The 23,185-nt window shown below is 55.4% G+C and overlaps 1 protein-coding gene and 1 pseudogene across 1 annotated transcript; both read right to left on the reverse strand.

Moving 5' to 3' along the window:
• Window positions 1-587: 587 nt before the first annotated feature.
• On the reverse strand, window positions 588-3,097 carry LOC130150546 (E3 ubiquitin-protein ligase RBBP6-like; the record flags this gene model as incomplete). The annotated part of the gene is made up of 2 exons (XM_056341616.1): window positions 2,918-3,097; window positions 588-687 (listed from the first exon to the last, which is right to left on the reverse strand). Coding segments are annotated over exons 1-2 (266 nt in total), but the record flags the coding sequence as incomplete, so codon positions are not given.
• Window positions 3,098-19,117: 16,020 nt separating this feature from the next.
• Window positions 19,118-23,185, reverse strand: part of LOC130149593 (hydrocephalus-inducing protein homolog) — a 68,142-nt pseudogene continuing 64,074 nt past the window's right edge.

Consider the following 23,185-nt stretch of genomic DNA (forward strand, 5'->3'; position numbering starts at 1 on the left):
TGTCTTTAGGAAACTAATAGGAATCACTTAAGAATGAAACTTCTTGTTCGCACGGTTTGCCAGCTGGCCACTCTCAGTCTTTCCTCTGGAGACAGCATGCAGCCCCGCCACCCCCACCCCTCTGGGGTGTAAGAATACCCTGCCCCCCCGCCCCCAAACAAAGGAAGCAGTCAAACACTGGGACTCGGACTGCTGGCAGATGGGAACCAATTACCAGTTCACACTGCAATGTGTCTCTCCGTTTACTCTAAAAGCAATACAAGCAAAAGCATAAAATAAGGAATCTCTCTGCATAGAGGAAACAGGATGGAGAACTTGACTCTCAGAAAAACCAACCCCAAGAACAAACCCAATTCAAACGTCTGAACAGCTACCACTGTTGGACTTTGAATGCCACGTCCCAGCGGGCTGAAAAATCTAAGTCTGCTTTGGGACAGATACATTCAGATCTGCCCTGTCACAACACAATTTAACAGCAGCTTTAACAAGAAAGAGACAACCGGAATGCCTCCGTAAACCAACAGCCACAAAGAAGGTGAACACACTGAAACCCCTCCCAAAGAACACAACGCGTTATGGCTACTTACCCAAGGTCTGTCTTGCCGGTAGCTTTAACTCCTCTAACAGAGACTCTCCTAACAGTTACCGATGAGTGCCTTGGAATCAGGGCATTGTCATCTGTGTATTCTGAAAACAACATCAATACAGAGAAAGCATCAGTCAGTTCGTAAGAGTGATATTAATATGTCATGACATAGCACTTCAGGGAACCCTTTACGGATAGAAAAGCAACATTTTACACACAGCGTCATGCTTTTATCATGTCCACACACTCACGGTACCTTTCCAGAAATCTTCAGGTCTGATAGTCAAACACAAGCAGCAAAATCTTTTCCATTTGTTTTGAATCGTTTCAATGCCAACAGCAAAATGGTCTCTAAAGTCACTAAAGCAGAGTCTGCTAAAACATGAGGCTCTTTCCTGATCTAACTTTCATTGCTTTTGCTCCTGTTAGCTTACAAAACCCTAGAACATGTCTCTATAATAGCGAGCACGGAAGAGGACACTCCCACCCCGCCTCCCACCTTTTAAAACACATCCCAACCATCCATTTTGCCTTCCCACCATCTTCAAAAAGAGTCCACCATCTCTTTTTTTCCCCCCAGTGATGTGTAAAATCCTGTTTACTTTTAGCTTCTATTAGCATTGCTTCTATTACGAGATTTCCGTGATCACGCGGCTCGGAAAACTCTGAACAAGTTGGCCATCTTCACTCAAGGTTCACTGAAGGGTCTTTCCAAGATCATGCCAACATTTAGTCAGGACTCCTGCACAAAGTTATAAAACCCACTACCATATCTCCACAGGGAGGATCTCCAAGAACCCCCTTTAGGCAGAGCATCCAGGCCTAGTTCTTTCCTTCATCTTCTGAAGGTGACTTTAAGCACGTAGATGCTGTCCAATAAAAACGGAAAGTCACGGTTATGTAAAAAACCCCAAAATCTGGCATACACATAAATGACACCGGAATGTATTCCTTAGCTTTGCTCTGACAACCGCTGGGGGATTTTTTGCATTTTCACGGGGAAAACACCCTTACAAAAGTTCCAGTAAGCATCTGTGTCACAACCTGTACGTCTGCCTCTACCTGCATGTTTGTCTCTACTGCTGTATATGACACGCGATCCCGTAACACCCCCAAGACCCCTAACACCGTGCTGTTAAGTCTGCTCACAGATACTCTCCTGAACCTACTTTACCTATCTGTAGGTAAACAGCGTGTTTAGGTCCAACCACTTGAAAGGCTGGGGCCAAAGTTACAGTTACCGCAGCAGGCATGTTATTCTGTTTAAGTTTTAATACATCAAAGAGGAAGAGGAAAAAATCCTATGAGTACACATTGTAAAGACAAGACTGTTGTGGGAATGTCACAGAACCACAAGAAAAAAGAAAAAAAACCCCAACCGATAAAATTTGAATGTTTAAGGAATGGAGATGGTTTCCAAGTCTTTGTATTTCTGACAAGTCATATTCCAAAGTCTTTAATCACATGCAAGCTTTGCCAGACGGTAGATTACCAAACTGAAACAGCACACTCAGTAATACAAAACCATTACCGTCTCTGAGAATCAAGCACCATTTCTCAGATTCAAAAGAACTTAGGGTTTCTCTAATAACATTTCTAGGTATATTCACCATAACTGATCTGCCATAAAACTTCAGTACTGCCCTGACACCGTTTAACACGCAGTACCACGACAAAAATGCACCGTTTGAAAGAAATGAAGAAATGATGCTCAACAGCATCTGAATGAATGTGTAGCATGGTGCAGCAAAGAAGCTGTATTAGCAAGAAATGCCAAGTATACTTTAGACAGAACACTCGTCTACAAGATGGCTTTCCAGGGTCTGCATAGATTCTCACTCACAGATACACCCTTGATCCAAAACGTTGCTACTGAGCAGTTTCTGCAGCAGCCAAGCACCGCTTTTCCAATGCGGTGGAGTAAAAGTAGCTGAAGACAAATTTCAGTCACCAAACCCACTTTTTTTGCCCCTTTAAATTAGCCACCCACTCCTTTTCTATCATGTTCAGCCTTCTCTGCCGGCTTTCAAAGAAATCTGGCAGGTCTGTGATGACAAGGCATTGTCCCACATTCCCTTATCGTTTTACCTAGAAGGGTTCCCAGAAACCAAACCTCTTCCACGCGCGGTGTCGCACACGGACCCCGTACGCTGCTGTGCCTGGCTGCGCACACAGCCCTGACGGCAGCTGCCAGCGCACAACCACGGAAGAGCAGCTCTGAGGCCCCAGCACAAGTCACCGCTGCCGGCCGTGGCCCAACCGCCTCACTGGCCGCCTGCGCCATCGCCAGCCGGCCGGTCCCCGGTCCCCGCGCCTGCCGCCCCCACGCACCTTCCATGGTCTGGGCGTTGGTGACCTGCAGGTCGCAGTGGGTCGCCTTCAGCCTCTCGCGGCCCATGATCTGGCGCCTGAGGTCGCGCAGGGAGATGTGGGGGCCGTGAAAGGTGACCACATCGGAGTTCAGCCTGGAGGAGAACTTGTAGTGGACACACGACATGGCCGGGGCCAGGCGGTGCCCGCTCCGCGATGGCACCTCACGCAGCAGCTGGCCTCGCGGCCCCCACAGCAGGTCAGGGCCCACCGAGGGGCTGGGGCCAGCAGCGCGGGCTGAGCCCGCCGGCTCCTCCTCGCAGCCCTGGTGGGAGGACGATGGGGACAGGCCCTGGCTCGGCCTCCGCTCCCTCCTCGCACCAGCGCTGCCAGGCCAAGCTGCTCGCTATGGCAACCCAGGCGGCTCCGCATTGTGACAGAGGGGCTCAGGGGGCCACTCAGCGCCCCTGGGGGAGGGGCCTTCATCAGCCCCGCCTGGGCCGCCGGTGTCCCTGCTGTCCCCCAGCCTGTCACCGCCCCGTGCCCTGTCACCCCCCAGGCTGTCACGGCCTGCTGTCCCCTCCTGTCACCCTCGATGCTGCCACTGCCTGCCGTCCCCTCCTGTCACCACGCAGGCTGTCATGGCCTGCTGTCCCCTCCTGTCACCCCCATGCTGTCCCAATCTGCTGTCCCCTCCTGTCATCCCCAGGTTTTCACGGCCTGCTGTCCCCTCCTGTCACCTCCCAGGCTGTCATGGCCTGCTGTCCCCTCCTGTCACCACCCAGGCTGTCACTGCCTGCTGTCCCCTCCGGTAACCCCCAGGCCTGTCCCTGCCTACAGTCCCCTCTGGTCACACTCCACACTGCCACTGCCTGCTGTCCCCTCCTGTCATCCCCAGGCTGTCACTACCTGGTGACATAAGCTACATAAGATAAAAAAGAAAAAAGAAAAAAACCAAAACGAAAACCTGCTTAGGTGAACACCAAAACACCCATGACTTTCTCAGACTCTTCACTACCCCACATGTGAGTCAAGGGACAGGATCTCCCAAAGGCTCTTTTGCAGGCACTTCCTGAAGACACCCCCACCCCCCACCCCACCCTGCTTTTCTACAAGTGCACAAAGAGGTGAAGAAGAGTTTCATGTTTAAGTTAAAGGAGGCAGTTTCTGAAATTAGCTTAGGTGAAAAAACCAAGGTGGTGTACTCATGGATTTTCTCCTCTGCAAAGCCATGAAGAAAACATGAACCGCACTCCCCAAAGGCAAAGGAGCAAACTGAGGGAGAGCAGCTCATCGGCGCCTTTCAGAGCTTCAGCAGTCTGGGGAAATGGGAAAAAAACCCATACAAAGAGAAACAGCAGCCAAGAAGCACTTTTATAAAATGCATATTGGGGCCTGTTCCAGACCTCAGAATGACTTTCAATATTGCTTTGCATGACTATTAGACCAAGGCCTAAAGTGGAGTGATAGCTTCTGCTTGCCGGGGCATGAGAAGATCCCTCAAATGAGCGACACAGTAACAAGTAAACACCAAAGGCAACAGCGGAGCTTACCATTTCCCTCCACTGGCGACCAGCTGTGCAGTAAACCAGCTTAACCAGCCTCCCTAAGGATGGCTCTAAAGTCACTGAAAAGGAAAAAAAGAAGGTAAGTTCCTAGCCTGGAATGCAAAGGCACCATCTTGGCTCCCAGGCAGGTGGCACTGATGGCCCAGCAGGGTCATGTCCCCACGTTCCAGGAAAGATAAAAAAAGTGCAGGACGTGTTTGTGGGGTGGGTTTGATGCATCCTTTCCGTTTGGTGAAAGCCTGAGGAAGGATGTACCCCACGGTGGGACCGGTGGCACTTTAGACCTGAGGTTAAAAAAGTGCTGCACATCAGTGACACTGCCCAAGCTGCTTTCACCACCAAACAATAAAAGATTTGCTTTCTCCAGTATGGTGGGAATGATGCCATAAAGTCGGTCATGGAGAGAAACCCTCTAAGCCTTGCTTGCAAGTTTCAGAAGGCAGGCATTCTTTATGGCAGTGCTGGGAGCACGGGGGAATGTTTCCTCTGAGCGTGCTCACCCAGTTACTCGAGGGCACGCGCTATGGACAGCAGAGCACTTGCACACTCATAGCGCATTACACATGCATTTTCAGTCAGGCACAGGATGGGTTACAAGTTTCTTGCTTTAATACAAATGAGCACACACCCTCAGACAGCACTGCTGAGGTTTTTTACTAGCTCCCCATGCTCCCCAAGGGGGCCTTGCCCTCTCTCGGGGGGCTATCTGAGTCAGAGGTCGCGATCTCCCCCCACAACAATTACCTCTGCCCGACTTCCAACCAACAGTCTGCGGATCGCAGCACTCTATCGGCTTGTCTCCTCCTGTGGCCACAACGTCCTCACCCAGAGGCTCTTTCTGCATCACTGAAGAGAACGGAGATCTTTTCCCCATCCATTCTTTGTTCCCCATCATTCCCAAGGCTGACTCCCTGGATGAGAGGTCCCTTAATTTGTCACTTCTAACAGCTTTAGAGAGTCAGCTTGGCCTAACCTTTGTGCGCAGGTGTGTTTAACGTAGAGCTAAACACCAAATCAGTGTGGTAACTGGGGAGCTCAGACATCTTGTCCCTTTGCCGAGCCAGCAGCCTTCCCTTAACAGAATCCCTGGACATAAACGTATATACAGTGGAATCTATACGGTGGCATCAAACGTCCGCCCAGACACCACATCCGTCCCTAAAATCCTTCCCCCCAAACAACCCTGAAAGACTTCCCTTGACCCCCTCCTCCACCCTGGCTGTTCCTGAAGTCATCCCCCACCTCCACCTCCCCGCCCTGTCCCTAAAACCTTTTCCCCCAGACCCTGGTCCAGCCCTCCCCCACCCTCGGCCCGTCCCTAAAATCCTTCCCCCAACCCCCCGGTTCTTCCCTAAAGGCCTCCATCAACCCCCCATCCGTCCCTAAAACCCTTCCCCCAGGCCCCCCAATCTGTTCTCTAAATAACACACACACCCTCAACCCCCCCCACGCCCCCACCCCCGGTTTATCAATACACACACACACACCTCCCCCCACCCCCCACCCCCCCCACACCCACTCCCACAAACACACATCCTTGCCCCACCCCCACACACCCCGCTCCATCCCTAAACACCTTCATCCATTCCCACCCGTCCGTCCCTAAACCCCTTCCCCCCGCCCCCTCCCCTGCCCCCGTCCCTCTGTCCCTGGCACGGCCCAACTGCCCAGCACCACCAGACCACTCTGGCCCAAACACCGTAAGGCAATGGTTCCCACCTGCCAATAGCAAGTCGAGGAACATTTTTTCTTCTTAAATAGAGAGAGTTTTACTTCATACGATGCCGACTACGCCAAATTATGTTTTGCTGACTGACTGGATACACAGCAAAGCTGAACTCTACATCAAATATAATCAAATCTATCAAATATATCAAATGATGGAATATATCAAACGCAGTTTCTTATATTACAATAAAAGAAAATAGCATGCAATATGATAAAAGGAACCAGTAGCAGTTACTGTGAGCAATATGATAAAAGAGCAACAGAAGCGAAACATCCAATTGTTATTCCAAAGTGTTAACATGCCTAAGGAAAGGAGACATCACCAGTTCCCACCCCAATTCCCTTCGGCTGGGAGCCCCCTTGCAGCTGGTGCCAGGAGTCTCTCGGGAACTGGGAAATTCCCCTGGAGAAGGTGCCAGGAAGGAATTCTCTTGCTGCTTCCCACCGTGCATGGTAGCCATGTGAGGCACAGCGCAAGGGTTCTGCTCCCTGCTTTCTGTGGTGAGAAAATTGACACAGCACTTTAGAACTCATACAGAAGCAAAAAACATGGCTTGGGAAAGTGCAGGGCTGCTCCCCTGGAGAGGGTTCCAGGCAGGAATTCTCTTGCTGCTTCTCACCCTGCCCTGGCAGCCATGTGAGGCACAGCACAAATGTGCTGCTCCCTGCTTTCTGTGCTGAGAAAACTGACCTCTTTTCAGTGGCAATAATGCACAGCCCAAAAAACTCACCCTGACAAAGTGCAGCAGTGCTCCCTGGAGAAGGTGCCAGGCAGGAATTCTCTTGCTGCTTCTCACCGTGCCCGGGCAGCCATGTGAGGCACAAAAGAAAATTTCTGCTCCCTGCTTTCTGTGGTCAGAAAACAGAACCATCACTTTTGAAATGGTGCAGAACCAAAAAAAAGTCACCTTGTCCAAGTGCAGCACAGCTCCCCTGGAGAAGGTGTGAGGAAGGAATTCTCTTGCTGCTTCTCACCCTGCCCTGGCAGCCATGTGAGGCACAGCACAAGAGTTCTGCTCCCTGCTTCCTGTGGTGAGAAAATCGACCAAAACCTTGTGCACTCATGCAGAACCAGAGCTCACCCTGTCAAAGTGCAGCACTGCTCCCCTGGAGAAGGTGCCATGAAGGAATTCTCTTGCTGTTTCTCACCGTGCCCTGGCAGCCATGTGAGGCGAAACACAAAAGTTTTGCTCCCTGCGTTCTGTGGTGAGAAAATGGACCTCTCACATTTGCAATCATGAAGAGCCAAAAAAACCCTCACTATGGGTAAGTGCAGCACGGCTCCCCTGGAGAAGGTGCCAGGAAGGAATTCTCTTGCTGCTTCTCGCCCTGCCCTGGCAGCCATGTGAGGCACAGCACAAATGTTCTGCTCCCTAATTTCTGTGATCTGAAAATTAACCCCTCACCTTTTCAATCATATAGAGCCAAAAAACCCTCACCTTGACAAGTGCAGCGCTGCTCCCCTGGAGAAGTGACAGGAAGGAATTCTCTTGCTGTTTCTCACCGTGCCCTGGCAGCCATGTGAGGCACAGCATAAAAGTGCTGCTCCCTAATTTGTAAAGTTAGCAAAATTGACCGTTCACAGTTGTACTCATGTTGAGACAAGACTTTCTTACTCAAAAGCAAAACCCAAGAAACCACATACCCCTGGGAACCCCCTTGTCCTTCCGTGTGGCTGGTGACTTCCCATGGCTCTTCCACAAGGCAGGAGAAATAACCATGAATTTGGAAGCCCACGTAAATTCAAGTACACTTAGTCCTCTGACAGTCACTACTTACGGGCCAGCGGTCCTCTCACCCCTCCACAGATCTCCCTGTTAGTCCTCTAGCAGTCATTCTCCATGGAGGGACCACAAGTCCTCCACACCTACCTACCAGCTCACCAGAAATGAGTCAGACCACGCCAGAAGTGACACTGCCTGACCTGCAGGAGATCTATTAGACCAGTATCGATGGTTTCAAGACAGAAAAGCCCACCACCATCCACCAGCACAGCAGAAAAACAACCAGAAGAAACATCATACACAAACCAAAGGCACCCATCCGTACCCCACAAAGGCAAAATAGCTGAAAAAAGGCACTCTCCACAAAAAAAACCCACCACACAGATCACAAGATAAGATAAAAATGCCATAACCCCAGGAACACAGGGCCAACAAACACAGATTCTGTCCATAACAGTAACACACTTTGACACTAACTCGCTTGACCTCTGACATACTTGACCTTGTTGCCCCCAAACCACAGCACATCGTACCCCTAAGGCAAGACAAAACGGAGCACAAAGTCCCTGAAGATCTCCGCCAGGGCAAAAGCAAAGCACAGAGCCACACAGGAGGGTGGGGTTGGAAGGGACCCGTGGAGGTCCTCTGGGCCAAGCCCTCTGCTCCAGCACGCTCGCCTCGAGCAGGTTGCTGAGAACTGTGTGCCTTTGGCCTTTGAAGATCCCCAAGGACAGAGACTGCACAACCTCCTTGGGCAACCTCTGCCAGCATTTGATCGCCCCGAGGGGGAAAATTTGCCATTTCTCTCTCTCCTTTCACTGTACCGCATTCCAGAACAGCCATGAGATGACAAGCTCAGGCTTGAAAGCCAGTGCTGTGGCTGGCCTGAAATTCTGTCCCCCTTTTTTTCATCCACTAGTAGCTAAAGGAGGACAAAGAAGGATTTCTTTCAAAGGAGAACGTCTCTTTTCCTCTGTCCTTCTTCTCTACCAGTGATCTGGATTCTGAGTGCTGTGCCACTGTCCTAATGGCTGGGATAGGGATACTTCTTGTAGGACAGGGAGGAGGTGACAGTGGAGATGATCAGGCTGGGGAAGCTGAAGGAAAACGCAAGCAACTGGAGTTGCCTGGAGCAAGAGTGGCCAGCTTCCGAGCTAGGTCACCTCGTGTCCTCAGCTCCCATGCAGGAGCTGAACCACACACATGGACTGCAAAGCAGTGTGACCCATAGAAAAAAGTTTGCTTGGCTCGGGATCGCCCAGGGGCATTTAACTGCAATTCCGCCCTTGTCAGCAGGAAGGAAACATGCCCTGCAAGCACACACTGAGGCACGACACCTTGCCCGGGGCTAAAGGGTACCTCAGGAGACCTACATGGGACCCCCCAGCACCTGGATTGCTGGCTGGAGGATGGGTAGGTCAAAGGACCCTGATGGGAGCCCTGCAGGCTCTCGTACATTGGACCAACGGGCACCTTCCCTTGTCATACAGAGCATCCTCTCGGATGCTCTGGACAGTTTCTGGTAGATCTCTGGAGAAGAGCTTCTCCCCAGGCCTCTCCCATGGGCTTGCTCACCCCCGGAGCCCTTCCCAAGCACAGCCCCAGCAGGTGGATGCAACCGGCGTTGCAGGGAAGAACAAGCAGCAGGCACCACAGTCAGCACTGCGGGAAAGCTGGGACCCCAGACACCCACCCAGGCTCTCCAATCCCAGCCTGGCCCACAAGAGTGCCTTTATCTCCCTTTCCCAGAAGTGCTGAATTCCCCTTCCAGCATTAGCCACTGGACCCACGCTGCTTCTTGCTGCAGTGTACAACAGCCACAAGAGAATTTGCTAGATGTCTCTGATTTCCTGCATTTTTCCTGAACAGGGCGGGTGTGTAACTCTCTGAATCACTTCTATTTGAAGCAAGGCATTGCTTAGGGTCAACAGTGAAACGAGACACGGGCCATCAAAAGCTGACTACTTTTCCCCTTCTTTGCCATGGTCACGGCCTACCCCACAGACTCGCCCCTGGCCGTGTCGGCCACCGGCTGGGTGAAGGTCATGGCTAACCGGGCAGGGGCTCCTGTGTGGCGCTCATCCAGCCCTGATTGCCAAGGGTGAAGCCTTAGCACCCAGGTGGAATAAAGCCTTCCCAAGCAAGGGTGGTGCTCCAGGGGCACCACAATTCCTGCCGAAGCTCACCACACATTTCATTTCCCTGTGGCGCCTGGCAGGACACGAGCAGCTCTTGACTGCTGCTAGTCCCCCCGTCTTTTGGTAAAAATGGAAGTTTTTCCTCCTGCTGGGCCTGCTCCAGTTCCAGCGCCTTGGGGCCTGAGGCCTGGCACGGCCTGTGTGCCAGAGGCCTTCCGACCGCTAGGCCGGCCTCCACCAAGAGGAGTCTGCCTCAGGCCACAACGGTCATCTCTAGGAAAAACGGCTTCTTTTATCGAGCAGGACCCTGTCCAAACCCCAGGGCAAAGCGCTGGCCGCAGGCGCAGGGAGGTGGCCCTTGCCCCCTGCCCTGTCCTGCGCGGGGCTCCCCGGGGCGAGGCAGGCCCGGCCATACTGGAGAGGGCCCCAGCCCCGCCCCGCAGGCCCCGCCCCGCAGGCCCCGCCCACTTTCCGTTGGGCTCAGACCGTTGGTCACGGGGAGCCCACGGCCACCACAGGCAGCAGGGCAGAGCCGTGCTGGCACGCAGCGGCGCTGGCAGGAGGCAGCCTCTGGCCCAGCAGCGCTGCCACAGCACCAGCACCCCGCTTCCCAGCCTCGCCGTCGCCGGCTGGGCCCCCTCCTCGCTGCACGGCCAGGGCCCTCCTCTCCCGGGCAGGATGGGCCAGGCCAGCTGCTGCTGCGGCTCCAGGTGGGCTCCCCCCGGGCTCGGGGACACGCGGGCACAGCTGGGCCACGCAGCACTGGCGTTGCTCACGCCCGCCGCTCTCTGCTCTGCAGGGAGGCTCTCAGCGACGCCGAGCCGGTGCTGAGCGCGGACGTGCGGCTGACCCGGGGCCGCAAGAGGAGCGAGAGGCGCCTTCTGCTCCTCCACGAGGAACTGGTGGTCGCCAAGTTGCGGTAAGACCCTCAGAGCCCAGATCCTTGCCCCCAGCCCCGGCCCAGGGACACCCTGGCACCAGCCCCAGGCCCCGGCCCCTCGGTGCTGGAGGCACCAATGTCTGTCCCAAGGGCAGGTGGGTGACAGGGCTCTGCGCGTGGGGACCCAGCCCAAGGAGCCCCCCTCCAGCTCAGTGCCCGCCTCTGCTCTCTGCAGACACGGCACCAGCCTGCGCCCACAGCTCCGCCTGGCGCTGGACCAGCTGTGGGTGCTCAGCAGCGGGAAGGAGGCTGCGGGGCAGGATGGACAGGAGGAGGAGGAAGGCACCGATGAGGACAGCACCTCTGTCATCCTCGCCTGGCCCACCGGCTCCTGCATCGCCACTTTTGGGTGAGTCGTGGTCGGGCAGCAGAGGTTCCCAGCCGTGCCCACGCCATCCCATGAACACAGGCCTCTGCCTTGCGTGCAGAGCTGGGCAGGGAGCAGGCAGCCCGGTGGCAGGGAGGGAGGGATGTGGGATGTTTCCCCATCCTGCATCCCCTGGTCACCTTTTGGTCCCCAGAAGGGAAGGGCAAATGCAGCCGCTCAGGCAGGACAGAGCGGCCCAGGGCTTGGACAGCGCCTCTGTCCTGCCCCACAGCACAGGGCTGTGCAGGCACCCACCTTTGCCCAGGGCTGGGGGCAGCAGGGCCTGACGCTCTCTCTCCTCTCTATCTGTAGATCCCAGGCACTGAAGGAGCTGTGGGTGGCCACGCTGCTGGGGTAAGCCGGGGGGATGCTCCAGGAGAAGCTGGATGGACGGGGGAACACAGCCCCCAGCTGGGGAAGGTGCCCCCGTGGCTGCGAGCAGCTCTCGGGCACAGCTGCCTGACAAGAGACAAGAGACGGCTTGGGGCTCACCCAGCTCTCTCCCTCTCCCTTCCCGGTGCACAGGACACCAGAAGGACGCACGGGAGCCCGCGTCACCCATCTGACATCCATCAAGCTCCTGGAGAGGGAGCTGAGCCGCCGCCACGCCGTGAGTGTCTCTCTGCTCTGGGCCCTGTCCCCAAGCACTGCTCCTGCAGCCGAGCAGCAGAGCCATGGCTGCTCACCTTCTTCCCCTCCTTCTCTCCTGCCCAGTGGAGGACACTGCGCGCCAGGAGCCTGGAGAGGCTGATGGAGGCACAGGCAGAGGTGAGAATGGCTGCCTTGCACCTGCCTCTGGCTGCGCCGGGATGCGCAGGGACTGGGGTGAGCTTGTGCGGGAGGGACAGAGGGTCTGATGGTGCCACTCAGGGAGCAGAGAGTTTTGGGAAGCCAGCAGCACGCCAGCACGTTCTGACTGGTGACACTGGGAGGAACCCTGCCACATGGGGAAGAGAGCCCGGGAGGGCAGAGGGTCCCAGCTCTGCCGCGCTCAGGCTGCTGGTGGCCCTTTCTGCTGCGGGGCTGCTCTCCAAGCACAGCCCGATTCTTGGTTCTTGCAGGCTCATCCCAAGCAAGGGCCTGCGACGGCCCCATCTGCAAACGCAGGGGGACTTTGCCCCGCACCAGGTGAGTTTGGGAAAGCAAGGCAACCTCCTGCAATGCTGTGCTCACTTGTCCCGAGTGTCGCCATGCAGGTTGGGCAGCCCACGGAAGGATGTCACCTGGACGGACAAGGACAACTGCTGGGCAGTGCCTGCTGGATATGCTTCTGCGGGGACACGGAGCCTCTGCTGCTGCCCGCAGCTTGCAGGAGGGCAGGGCGAAGGCTGGCACAGGCTGACCCCGTGGCACGATGGCTCTCAAGAGCCTCTAAGTCAACACCTCCGAGCCACAGCCGCGGTTCCAGCTGCTGCCTCCCTGCCCATCCTGCCGCACCACACAGCACCGTGCTGCCGGCAGGGCAGCGCAGGGCAGGGCAGGCGCTGGGACCGCTGGCCTGGGGTCTCCATTGGTGGTGTCTTACTCTGTTTTCCTCTGCAGCAGGAGGGAGCAGCAGCAGGAGCAGCACCAGCAGGAGGAGGATGGGGCTGCCTTGGCCCTTCGCCCTGCGGCACACCCCGGCCGCTGCCCAGGCGCCAGGGCAGGCGGGCTCCAGCTGCAGCAGGGTGCTCTTTGGGCAGCCCCTGGCAGCCCTCTGTGGGGAGGACAACACGCTGCCCTGGCCCATCCAGGTAAGCCAGCCTGGACAGACGGGGTCCCCAGCCGTCCCTCCGGCTGCTCTGGAGAGGGCCTGCGTGTCCCCAGCAGCTGCGGGGACAGGGCACTGGGCTCTGCACCCCCAGAACCTGCTTCTGGTCCCAGACCCTTTGTGGTGCTTAGGCAACCACGTCTGGGGCAGAGCTCTGGTCCTTGCCACCGCTTGGTTCTTCAGCCAAGCAAGTGGCCTCCTGCCTCTCCTGCAGGAGCTGCTGGCTGTCCTGCACCAGCAAGGACCAGCAACGGAGGGGATATTCCGAAGAGCTGCCGGTGGGACAGAACTTCGGCAGCTGCGCGAGGCCCTGGACCGCGGCAAGGACATCGACGTAGGAAGCCAGCCTGCGCTGCTGCTGGCCGTCATCTTGAAGGTGAGCACTTCTGACGTGCAGCTGGAGGAGCTCCTGGCTGGCCTGCAGCGTTCAAAGGCTCACCTGCAGCCCTTGGCATTGCAGGACTTCCTGCGAAGCATCCCCACCAAGCTCCTCGTCGTCGACCTCTACGAGGACTGGATGGCAGCCATGGAGAGGGCCAGCAAGCAGGCCAAGGTGGAGGAGCTGAAAGCGTAAGTGTGGGCAGCAGCCTGCCTGGTGAGCAGGGACCGGGAGAGTTCTGGGACCTGCCTGGAAAGGCACGGGCTCCTCAGAAAGCTGTCTTTTCGGGCAGCTGCAAAGCTGTGCAACACGGCCGCTGGCTCCCACCCACCTGGGGCCAGCTGCAGGGACGGCTGTGGGCACCCTCTGCTTCATCAGCCTTGTCTTCCTCTTCCCTCAGGGTGGCCGACAAGTTGCCTGCGGCCAACCTCCTCCTCCTGAAGCGGCTGATGGCCCTGCTGCAGCACATCGGCCACAACGCAGCCACCAGCAGAATGAGCTGCAGCAACCTGGCCATCTGCATCGGGCCCAACCTGCTGAGCCCACCCAACGAGGACCTGCTCCCGCTGCAGGCCATGCTGGCGGTGACCGAGAAGGTACGCCCTACCCAGCAGCCAGTGCTGCCTTCCCGGCCCATCGGAGCTTGGCTGTTGCGAGGTCCCTGGCTGCCTCCTCCCTTGGGCCAGTGCTGGTGGGCTGGGTGCCTGGAAGAGCAACCCCCAGCCGCAGCCGCCTGCGCAGGCGAAGGGTCAGCAGTGGGAAAGGCTGCTTGACACGTCTGCAGGCACCTGGCTTGAGACCAAGGCTTTGATGTCTGCAGGTGAACGTGCTGGTGGAGTTCCTCATTGAAAACTGCGGGGACATCTTTGGGGAGGAGGTGGCCGGCCTCTCCCCTCCATCAGCCGAGGAGGTGCCAGCACCCATGGACCGGGGCACAGGTAGGAGGCGGGACTGAGGCTTGTCACAGACACTGGGGCTTGGGATGCCAGAAACCTCAACGCTGACGAGACAAGTGGTGTAGGGCTCGGCTGGGCTTTGCTTAGGTGTTCTTGACTTCCAAGAAGTCGCGCTGCTGCACGTGCTTTTGCTTTCCAGAGCTGCGGTGCGAAGAGCAAAGTGGCCCTGCAGGCACAGCAGAGACCCAGCGTCCGGCAAAAGCCTTTCTGGATGCAGACGCCTCTCTGCTGGGCATCGACAGCGGAGCTGGGGGAGACACAGGGGCAGGGCCCAAAGCGGCAGAGGTACGGCAGCTCCACAGACGCTGGGGCAACATGTCTCAAGTGGGACAGTAATTTCCCAGGAGGCCAAGCAGCCGCTGGGCCTCCTCCTGGCAGCCGCTCTCTTGTGCCTTTGGGGTTCCTCCTCTCCCCCCAGAGTGGTGCGTGTTAAGGAAAACTGGAAAGGCTGTTTCTGGAATGCACTTCATTAAGTGTGATCTGCTTCATCAAACAAAACATAGCTACAAAATACCCACAAAAGGACAGAAAGGAGTAGCTGCCACCTTGAGAGGGCTTTTGCTCAAATCCTACTCCGTCGCAGCTTCATCAAGTCTAGGCTGCGTTGGCTGGACTGTGCAAAATGTGCACGATGCAAACCAGCATCTCCTCTGTAGAGCTCATACAGCAATTTGGCAGTCAGGCCCTCACTACCCCAGGCTGTCACTTGCCACCCGTTACCTCCCAAGTTTCTGGTTTAGGCACCTCCAGATTTGCCTCCAGGCATCCCCGAGGGCACGGCAGAGTCCCTGGCACGCCTGCCACAACTGACCAGCCTGCCCCAGGAAACCAGGTAGGAAGAGCTCCCCTTGCCTGACCTGAGAGCTCGCTGCAGGGGCTTGGGGCTTTCCCCATCTCATCACGCTGTGGGATGGAAAGGTTTGCAGGCTCCCACCAGGAGAAGGAAAAGTCAAGGAAAAGGAAGAGAAAAGAAGCCTGGGCAGAGGAGAGGGACAGCCAAGCACAAATAAAAAGGAGAAGAGAGGAAGTGATTTTGTGGACCCAAACCTGAGAAAATGCAGGAAGCTGCAGCACGTCAGGAAGGCCAGGTGCGTACCACGCGCTGCTGCCCATCTTTCCCAGCCCTGAACACGGCCCTAAGTCAGCCCAGCTGGCTGGCAAGGGCCGGCGAGGGCTGGTGCTGAGCAGGGTTTGGGATGAGCCCCACGGCAGCTCCCCGGGGGCTCCCCGTCGAGCCCTGCTGCGCGGCACAGGGGCACTGTCAGCATCCCTGCGCACGCACAGCTCCCTAAGGACATCACCCCTGGGGAGAAGGCACCGGAGCTGGCCTCGAGTGGAGGCCAGCAAGAGCTGTCCCTTCTGGGCCATGAGGAATTCCTCGGAAACAGCGTCCCCCAAAGAGGGGGGAACCAAATCCTGCCTCTTCCTGCCTCTGGGGGCTTATCAGAGCTTTCTGACTCTGTCGTTGCAGGTGCCGACTGATTTTCACCGGCTGAACAGCTGTGACTCCTGGGCCCCTGCAGCTGCTGTTGACAATAAAAGAATCTTTTCCCTCTCCTGACTGTGTCTGCCATAGGGTCTTGTGGAGTGGGGAGCGCTTGTGCTGGGGTGGACCCTCGGGGAGGAGATTGGGATGGTCCCTTGCCCCAGCACCCTTTCCAGCGGGCATCGGGGCTGAGCTGAGGGGCTTTAGGAGGAAAAGCAAAGCACAGAGCCACACAGGAGGGGGGGGTTGGAAGGGACCCGTGGAGGTCCTCTGGGCCAAGCCCTCTGCTCCAGCACGCTCGCCTCGAGCAGGTTGCTGAGAACTGTGTGCCCTTGGCCTTTGAAGATCCCCAAGGACAGAGACTGCACAACCTCCTTGGGCAACCTCTGCCAGCATTTGACCGCCCTGGGGGGAAAAATTTGCCATTTCTATCTCTCCTTTCACTGTACCACATTCCAGAACAGCCACGACATGACAAGCTCCCTACAGCTCTGGCAAAACCAAACTGGGTGGAAATCAGAAACTGGTACTGCTGTATAAGCAGCACAGCCTTTAAACCCAAACCAAGGGTTTAATTCTAAAGGTCAGCTGTTGGAGCACCATGAGGCTCTGGTGGGACAGCTCTGGAAAGAGTTAAGCCTACGCATCTTCAAAAGTTCTGCTCACCTTGGAAGAGGCCACATATGCAGGGCTAGCGCTGCCCGTACCCTGGAAGGTTAATTTAACCCTAATTTCTAAATAGCACTGCAGATACCATTTGAAGGGCACAGCACTGTCTGCCTCTGTCTCACTAGGAGCAAACACTGACCCGCTGGCTAATTATTCAGCTGCTTTGGGGGGGCGGGGGTGGTGGTGGTGGTGGTGTTAATTTGCAGTAGATTTAAAAACCACCCTCTTGCCAATTCAAGTCTGCTCCGACTTCAGTGAGAGCAGCTGGGGAGAACTGCAGTCAATGCTGACATGCTCTTCAAAGCCTTCACTGCCCCCAGCCTGCACGGTTTGCTCAGAGAGCAACAGAATTGCCCGTCAGCCAGAACAAGGAACAGAATCACTAAAGCAGCATCCCCTCATCGGCACTGTTTTTAAGTTTATCTCCTCCGTGTTTTGCTGTCTCTCCATATGGCCGTTTTGTTAATAAAGGCAGTGTCGCCAAAGGCTTGAGGTAATAAACAATTAAATTAGTAAATGAAAAAAATTGTGTGCTAGAGGGGAGAAGCCAGTATGGGAATGGGAACTGCGTGTTCTGCCCTTGCTTACACCACACCTGACCAAGAGCCTTTATACATTGCCTGAAAAATCAGTTATCTGCAGTGAATCCCAGTGACAAGACAAATAGTTACAGCTTTTTTTCTTTTTTAAAAAACAAACAAAACTTGGTCTCTTCTGCAAGGTCAGCTCCAGTTGAATGTGACAGCAGCGCATCCCTGGGAACGCCGAAGGGGATCTGCACTGAGCCACCAGGCACCCTCCTGAAGACGAAGCAGCTGGCTGTACGACCGCTGCTGGAAACCAGGCAGCAGCGAGCTTCACCTGGAGCACAGGGCTCTGGATCAGGGAGGTCAGGGACCAGGCTGAAGGAGACAGGACCCCGCATTACGACTGTCATGAGAAGAGGAAATCCCAAGGAAGGTCTTCTGCCTCCTCCCTCGTTACAAGGCGCTGGGAAACCATTTGCGCCCTGTGGCAGCACATAACAGACCCAGCACGGGGGTTATGCAGGCAGAAAAAAGCTGCCACTGATTAAGAAACCTTACACCCTAGGCCTGTCTCTTCTTTCCTGATCACAGAGACGTGACATGCAGCTGCCTTCTGTGGTGCCAAGAGATGTCAGCCTTAGCAGCCACATAAAACATCTCCGAGAAGACAGCATGACAAAGAACAAGTAGGAAATGACCTAAGAATGATGCTTTTTCCTTTCTGCAGGGAGAGCAAACACTTCCATCAGTCCATAACAAGCCTTTGGCACTTGTCAATACGGCAAAAATCAGGCACTTAGGGAGGCAGGAAAAGAAGATGACAATGGAGCAAGGAGGAGAAACAGCCACTTTTGTCAGCAGGTTACATCAGCCCCCAGCTAAGCTGCAACAGCTCCTTCATGTTGACTCATTCCTCCAGTCTTTTTTTACCCAAGACAGACACAAATCCTCCCCTTGCTGGATCCAGAGGACTCCCTAACACGCTGGGCTGCCTGGCAGCTGGGAAAGCAATCTGACAGGGAAAAGCACACCCGACAGACACAGGATTTGACAGTGTGAGCACAGGACGACACACTGGTCCCAAGGGTCGCAGATCTGCAGACAGCCTGGCAAGCAGGGATAAGCCAACCGAGGACGCAGGTATGCAGTCCCTACACCCCTCTTCCAACCCAAAAAGCCCCGTCTCAACACACAGATTTGGCGGGTTTTTACTTATTTTCTTCTGGTGGCAGAGATACTCCCTCCCTGCTGCTCCCTGCAACTGAGAATAGAACAGACACAACTCACCCAGCAGAGAGGAGAGGGGTACAGGGAAGCTGGTGCCTGAGGGGGACTGCAAGGAATTCCTGAAGTCACTATCCCAAAGTGAAGTTCACCACAAATCATGCTGGCTTGCTCAGGTAATGATCTTGTCTCCCACAACGCCAGCAGCAAGCTTGCCTTAACAGGAAGAGCAATTATCACTCGAGGGTTAAGAGTACCACCGGGGTGGCAGCACGGCCACCTGCATTACAGCATTTTCCTTTTCTGTTTCAAACAAGACACCAGCCTTTCGTTTGCCCTGTTGCCGCCCCTTAAATTAACCTCATTCAGTTTGTCAGGCTGTCCGTCAGTCTGCATAACATTCCCGATGCAACGCTCCTGTGAAAATTTCAGTCGATAACTCGCTCTTTCAATTGGAGACCATGATCTCTGAGCCTCACAGCCACCGTTTGCAGATTGGCCAACAAATGGGAGACAGGGAAATGACGGCTCACCACCCTGCAGCAACCTCCAAGCAGGAATCAGAGCAGCGGCTTTGGCGCTTTAGAGGACACAAGGCTTGGGTTCAGGGACACGGGGGAATGAAGGATGCCCGTGTCACCCATCAGCTGGGCTAAGGCACAGCGCAGCCTGCTCCGCTCTCAGGTGGACACGTGCACGTCACCCTGACACCCGACTGCATCTCAGGCTTTATCTCCACAATTATTCAGTCCCCTCTGCTTCCCGTCAAGGAGCTGCCAGGCAGCGTAAGGCAGCCAAGGGCAAAACTTCAACTGGGGCAGCAAAAGAGCGGCAGAGCAGGCAGCTGCTGAGGGCCAGGGCGCAGCTCGGGCACATCTCGCCCACGCCCGCGCTGCTCCCATCAGGCAGCCTCAGCAGCACCGTGCCCGGAGTCTGTCTGAAGAGCCTTTGGTGAAGCGGCTGATGGAGCAGGTTCCCAGGACCTGCCTCCTGGCACGTCTCCATGAGAGCAGCAGCTGCCCTGAAAAGCAGAGATGCGCACCATGGGGGAACTCAGCCCCGTGGAGTCAGCAGGGGGGATCATCACACACACAGAGTCACAGAGCGGCTGGGGCTGGCGAGACCTCTGGAGATCATCTGGTCCAAGCCACTGCTCAAGCAGAGCCCGTCTTTATTGCAGGGAAAGAAACCGTCCCTGAGCCGCCTCGTATTACTGCTCTAGTGACTGATCAGCCCCAGGACTGACAGAGATGGCGGTGAAGCACGACAGGCTTTATTGCCCAGTCCCATGGGTTAGGGCCCTGAGGCAACGGAGGGGCAGATGTACCCTGCAAGCCCCCCGGCTACACCGCGAGCTGCCCGGGGAGGAGGGAGGCATTGCACCGGGGCAGCAGCACCCGAACAGCTCTGCGGGTCACTGCCTGCGACAGGCATGCAAACCCATCATTTCAACACCAGTACCAGCCATCCCTGGTGGCTTGCTCTCGCCACAGGTGGAAAGCGGGTTTTCATGGTGGATTCAAAGAAAGCTGCCCTGGGAATCCCTCCCCCACTTGGAGGTTACTGTTGTCCCCCAAACAGCTGGAAAAGCAGCAAGGAGGAAATTTGCCCCCCTCCCCCTTGGCCCAGGAGGCTGAGCCTGGCCTCCCGCACGCTGCCTGATGCTTTACCCGCAGACCCAACCAAGCCCACAGAGCCAGGCCTGGGTGAACCAGCTCCACAAATCCAGCCCACCTAGCGTGGAGCAGAACAAACCTCCTCCCAACCCTGTTTTTAAGCCCCTCACAGATCCCACCTCCAGTGAGCGGCACATCCCACCCAGCGTCCGCACAGGAGCCCTCCCTGGCTGCACCAGCCCTGCCCCCCCCTGCCAGGGCAGCGACCCAACCGCCTCCTGCCACCTGCCACGCAGCTTGTCAGCTGCAGCCTCCATCAGTTCAACGGCCTTTCCCTGCGGCTGGCCTCCGGAGATGCCCTGCAACGCGACGGAGCCCACACGCTCTGTAGCTACACAACCCTTACCGTTATATTTTTGTGCAACACCACAGCTGGTTGGGCCCCCAGCAGGTGTGAAACTCACCTCACCACAGGCAGGCTGAGGACAAACTTCACGCCCCAGACTCTGTCACAAACAGCAGTCTGACACAAAGCAAACGCAGACCTAATGGGGAAAGCGTCGGGAAATCCATGCCCTTCCAGGAGCAAAGGGCCACAGGGGCCTCTTGATCTCAGAGCTCCAAAGACACGACTCTCCGTTAAATACCGTCCAGAAAACAGAGGGAAAACTTGTAAAGATGATCCAGACTCATTTCTGCACAAACATCTATGCAAGCTGTCTATTTTACTGAGGGGTGCCCCAGCTAAAACTGCCCCCAGAGCCAGGCTCCTCTCGCTGCGTTGGGACGGAATATCTTGCTTTCTCTCCGAGACAGCAATATGGGAACGTTGCATGTAAAAATCAGGCCACAGGCTGCTACAGACCAGTCAATTTTCATTGGGAAATAGTCCCACAGATACTTACCATCTCTACACAGAAGGAAGCAGGGATGACAGCCTGATTGGAGAGGTGGAGAGTTTTGGACGCATCTTGTAGAACTTCAATACTGCTGGAATTTATCTCACTCAGATGCACGTAGACAACCCGTTCTTCTCCAATGCTCACTAAACAGATATTCTGCTCCAGGAAGCAGGTAGGAAAGAAAAAAGAAAAGCAGGGGAAGTTAAAAAATATGAGACAGCTCTAAGTGTCCTCCTCGACTGGGCGATAAGTACGGCTGTTGGAAGTTTTCAGTGTTGCAAGGCTGAAACAGAAGGCCTGGGGCAAGTGCAGGCTCGGGAGTGACCCCATCTGAAAGCCACAAGCTCCCGTTCTCAGGGGACAGAGAAACCCTGGGTCCCACGCTCTCCTTTCCAGACCTCCTCCACAGTTAGCTCTCCTTTCTCTGCCTTGTGCCTGCTCCCGCTCCTTCTGCCGCTCAGCCTTGCCCCAAACCTCCCTGACCGCTGCTGCTGCACAGCGACACTTGGACAGTTACTTCTCTGACATTCCCAAAAATGCACCTCTGAAAACCAGCACAAGCCAGAAGCGAAGCAGGCTCTTCAGAGCAGAGATCGTGCAAGTTATGGCCTCTGATGTGTGCTTATGTGTATTCCTGGTATGGCATGAATAACAGGCATTAATTATTCATTACATCATTCAAGTGGTGTTTTTTCTCTTGACAGTCAGAACCAAAAGCTTTCTCCTTGCAGAACTGGCACAGACTACTGGAGGAGGAACACAGATCCCTTTGCTAAACCACCTTCCCACATCATTAAAAACAACGAGAATTTGTGCACTCTTGCGGTGGATTTCACTGGTTCCAAACACCTCAACACTTCAACAGGATCTGAATGCATAGAACTCCCAACACTGACCAGACGCCGTAGGATTCACTGGAGGGCACAGAGTACGATTTAACCGAAAAAGAAACCAGCTTCCACGATGTAAAACCTTTAATGATGTCTGGCTCAAGGAAGTGGTATTGACCGCTGTCAGAATCACCAGCCCAACTCAGCCAGAAGCAGCAGCATCCAGAAATGCTCATCCCTTGGCAGGGCACTGCTGCGTGCAACTAAGAGCCAAAAACCTCACCTACCAAGGCTGGGGCCTCCAAAATAAGGAACTGAAGCCATGCACGATGATGCATGTCTGGGCGATGCTGCCCAAAGCTCCCGGGAAGGAGGAGCTGCAGGGAAGAGCTGCGCCTCGCCAGCCAGCTCAGCTTCCCGGTGACAGCGGGACAGCAGCAGCAAAGGCAGGGCAGAGCCCTTTGGGGATGAGCGGAACAACATCTGGAGGATGCCCAGGAGAGCTGCCTTCTGTCAGCCTGTGTACTAACACCACGCATCCTCACCACCAAGGAGAGGGCTTCAAAAACCCCAACCCCTTCATCTACAGGGTTCTAAAAGGGACAAGGAAAATGCCATGCAACAGCGTTACAGGCAACATGGCACAGGGAAAGGCAGCAACAAGCGATGGCAGCTCTGCCACCAGTAACGCCAGCGCTGGGATTTACCAGCTCCTTCATGCAGATGACACACGCCAGACTGGAGCTGGCACGCGTTCACCTGCAAACAAAATACCCGACAACGGAGCTGTGGAGGGACTCTGCACAGCCTGGATGAAAGATCTGTACCACGTTCTGCCTGAAACGGTGGTAAAGACCAGGCATCGACACTGGGCACCCCAGCCTAAGGCAAGAACGAGCTTTGAAGTTCTACTGGAACACACTGCAGCGATTCCCAAGGTCAGACTTGCAGCCGTACGGGTAGGATCTGCCACCAGCGCAGGACACGTAACAAGACAGCCAGCTCTTCTGCCAGCCCAGAAAGCTTTGGGTGCGTCAGCTACCAGGGAACTACTGGAACTGCACTGCAACCAGAAGACAGACCTATAGAAAATGCAACGCATCTAGTCCTTTCTTTAGGCACAGCTACGCTTCTCCAGCTGAAATGCTCGCCCTTTGGGCAAAACATTGACACGTTCACGTCCAAACAGAAAAGATTAAGGTAAGGTCAACTTTCAATTTATAAATTGTTAGCCCAAGCGTAAAAGCTTTTCAAGGTACCTGTAGTTCAAAATCCAGCTGACATTTAAACAACTGGTTATTCCAGTGGGGAGAAACCCTCCTCTTTCGGGGAAGCATGCCTTCTGTTTGCAAGCAACTGTTTTGTCAAACGTGAGACTTCCCTGCAAAGCCTGCATTGCCTGGCCTTGCTGTTGACTGGTTTACATGCACATCCCCAGCAGCCAGGGTTGAGATGACCAGTGGCATCCAAGGGATTTGGCATCAT

Source organism: Falco biarmicus, chromosome 5 (assembly GCF_023638135.1).
Source record: "Falco biarmicus isolate bFalBia1 chromosome 5, bFalBia1.pri, whole genome shotgun sequence".
Taxonomy (NCBI): domain Eukaryota; kingdom Metazoa; phylum Chordata; class Aves; order Falconiformes; family Falconidae; genus Falco; species Falco biarmicus.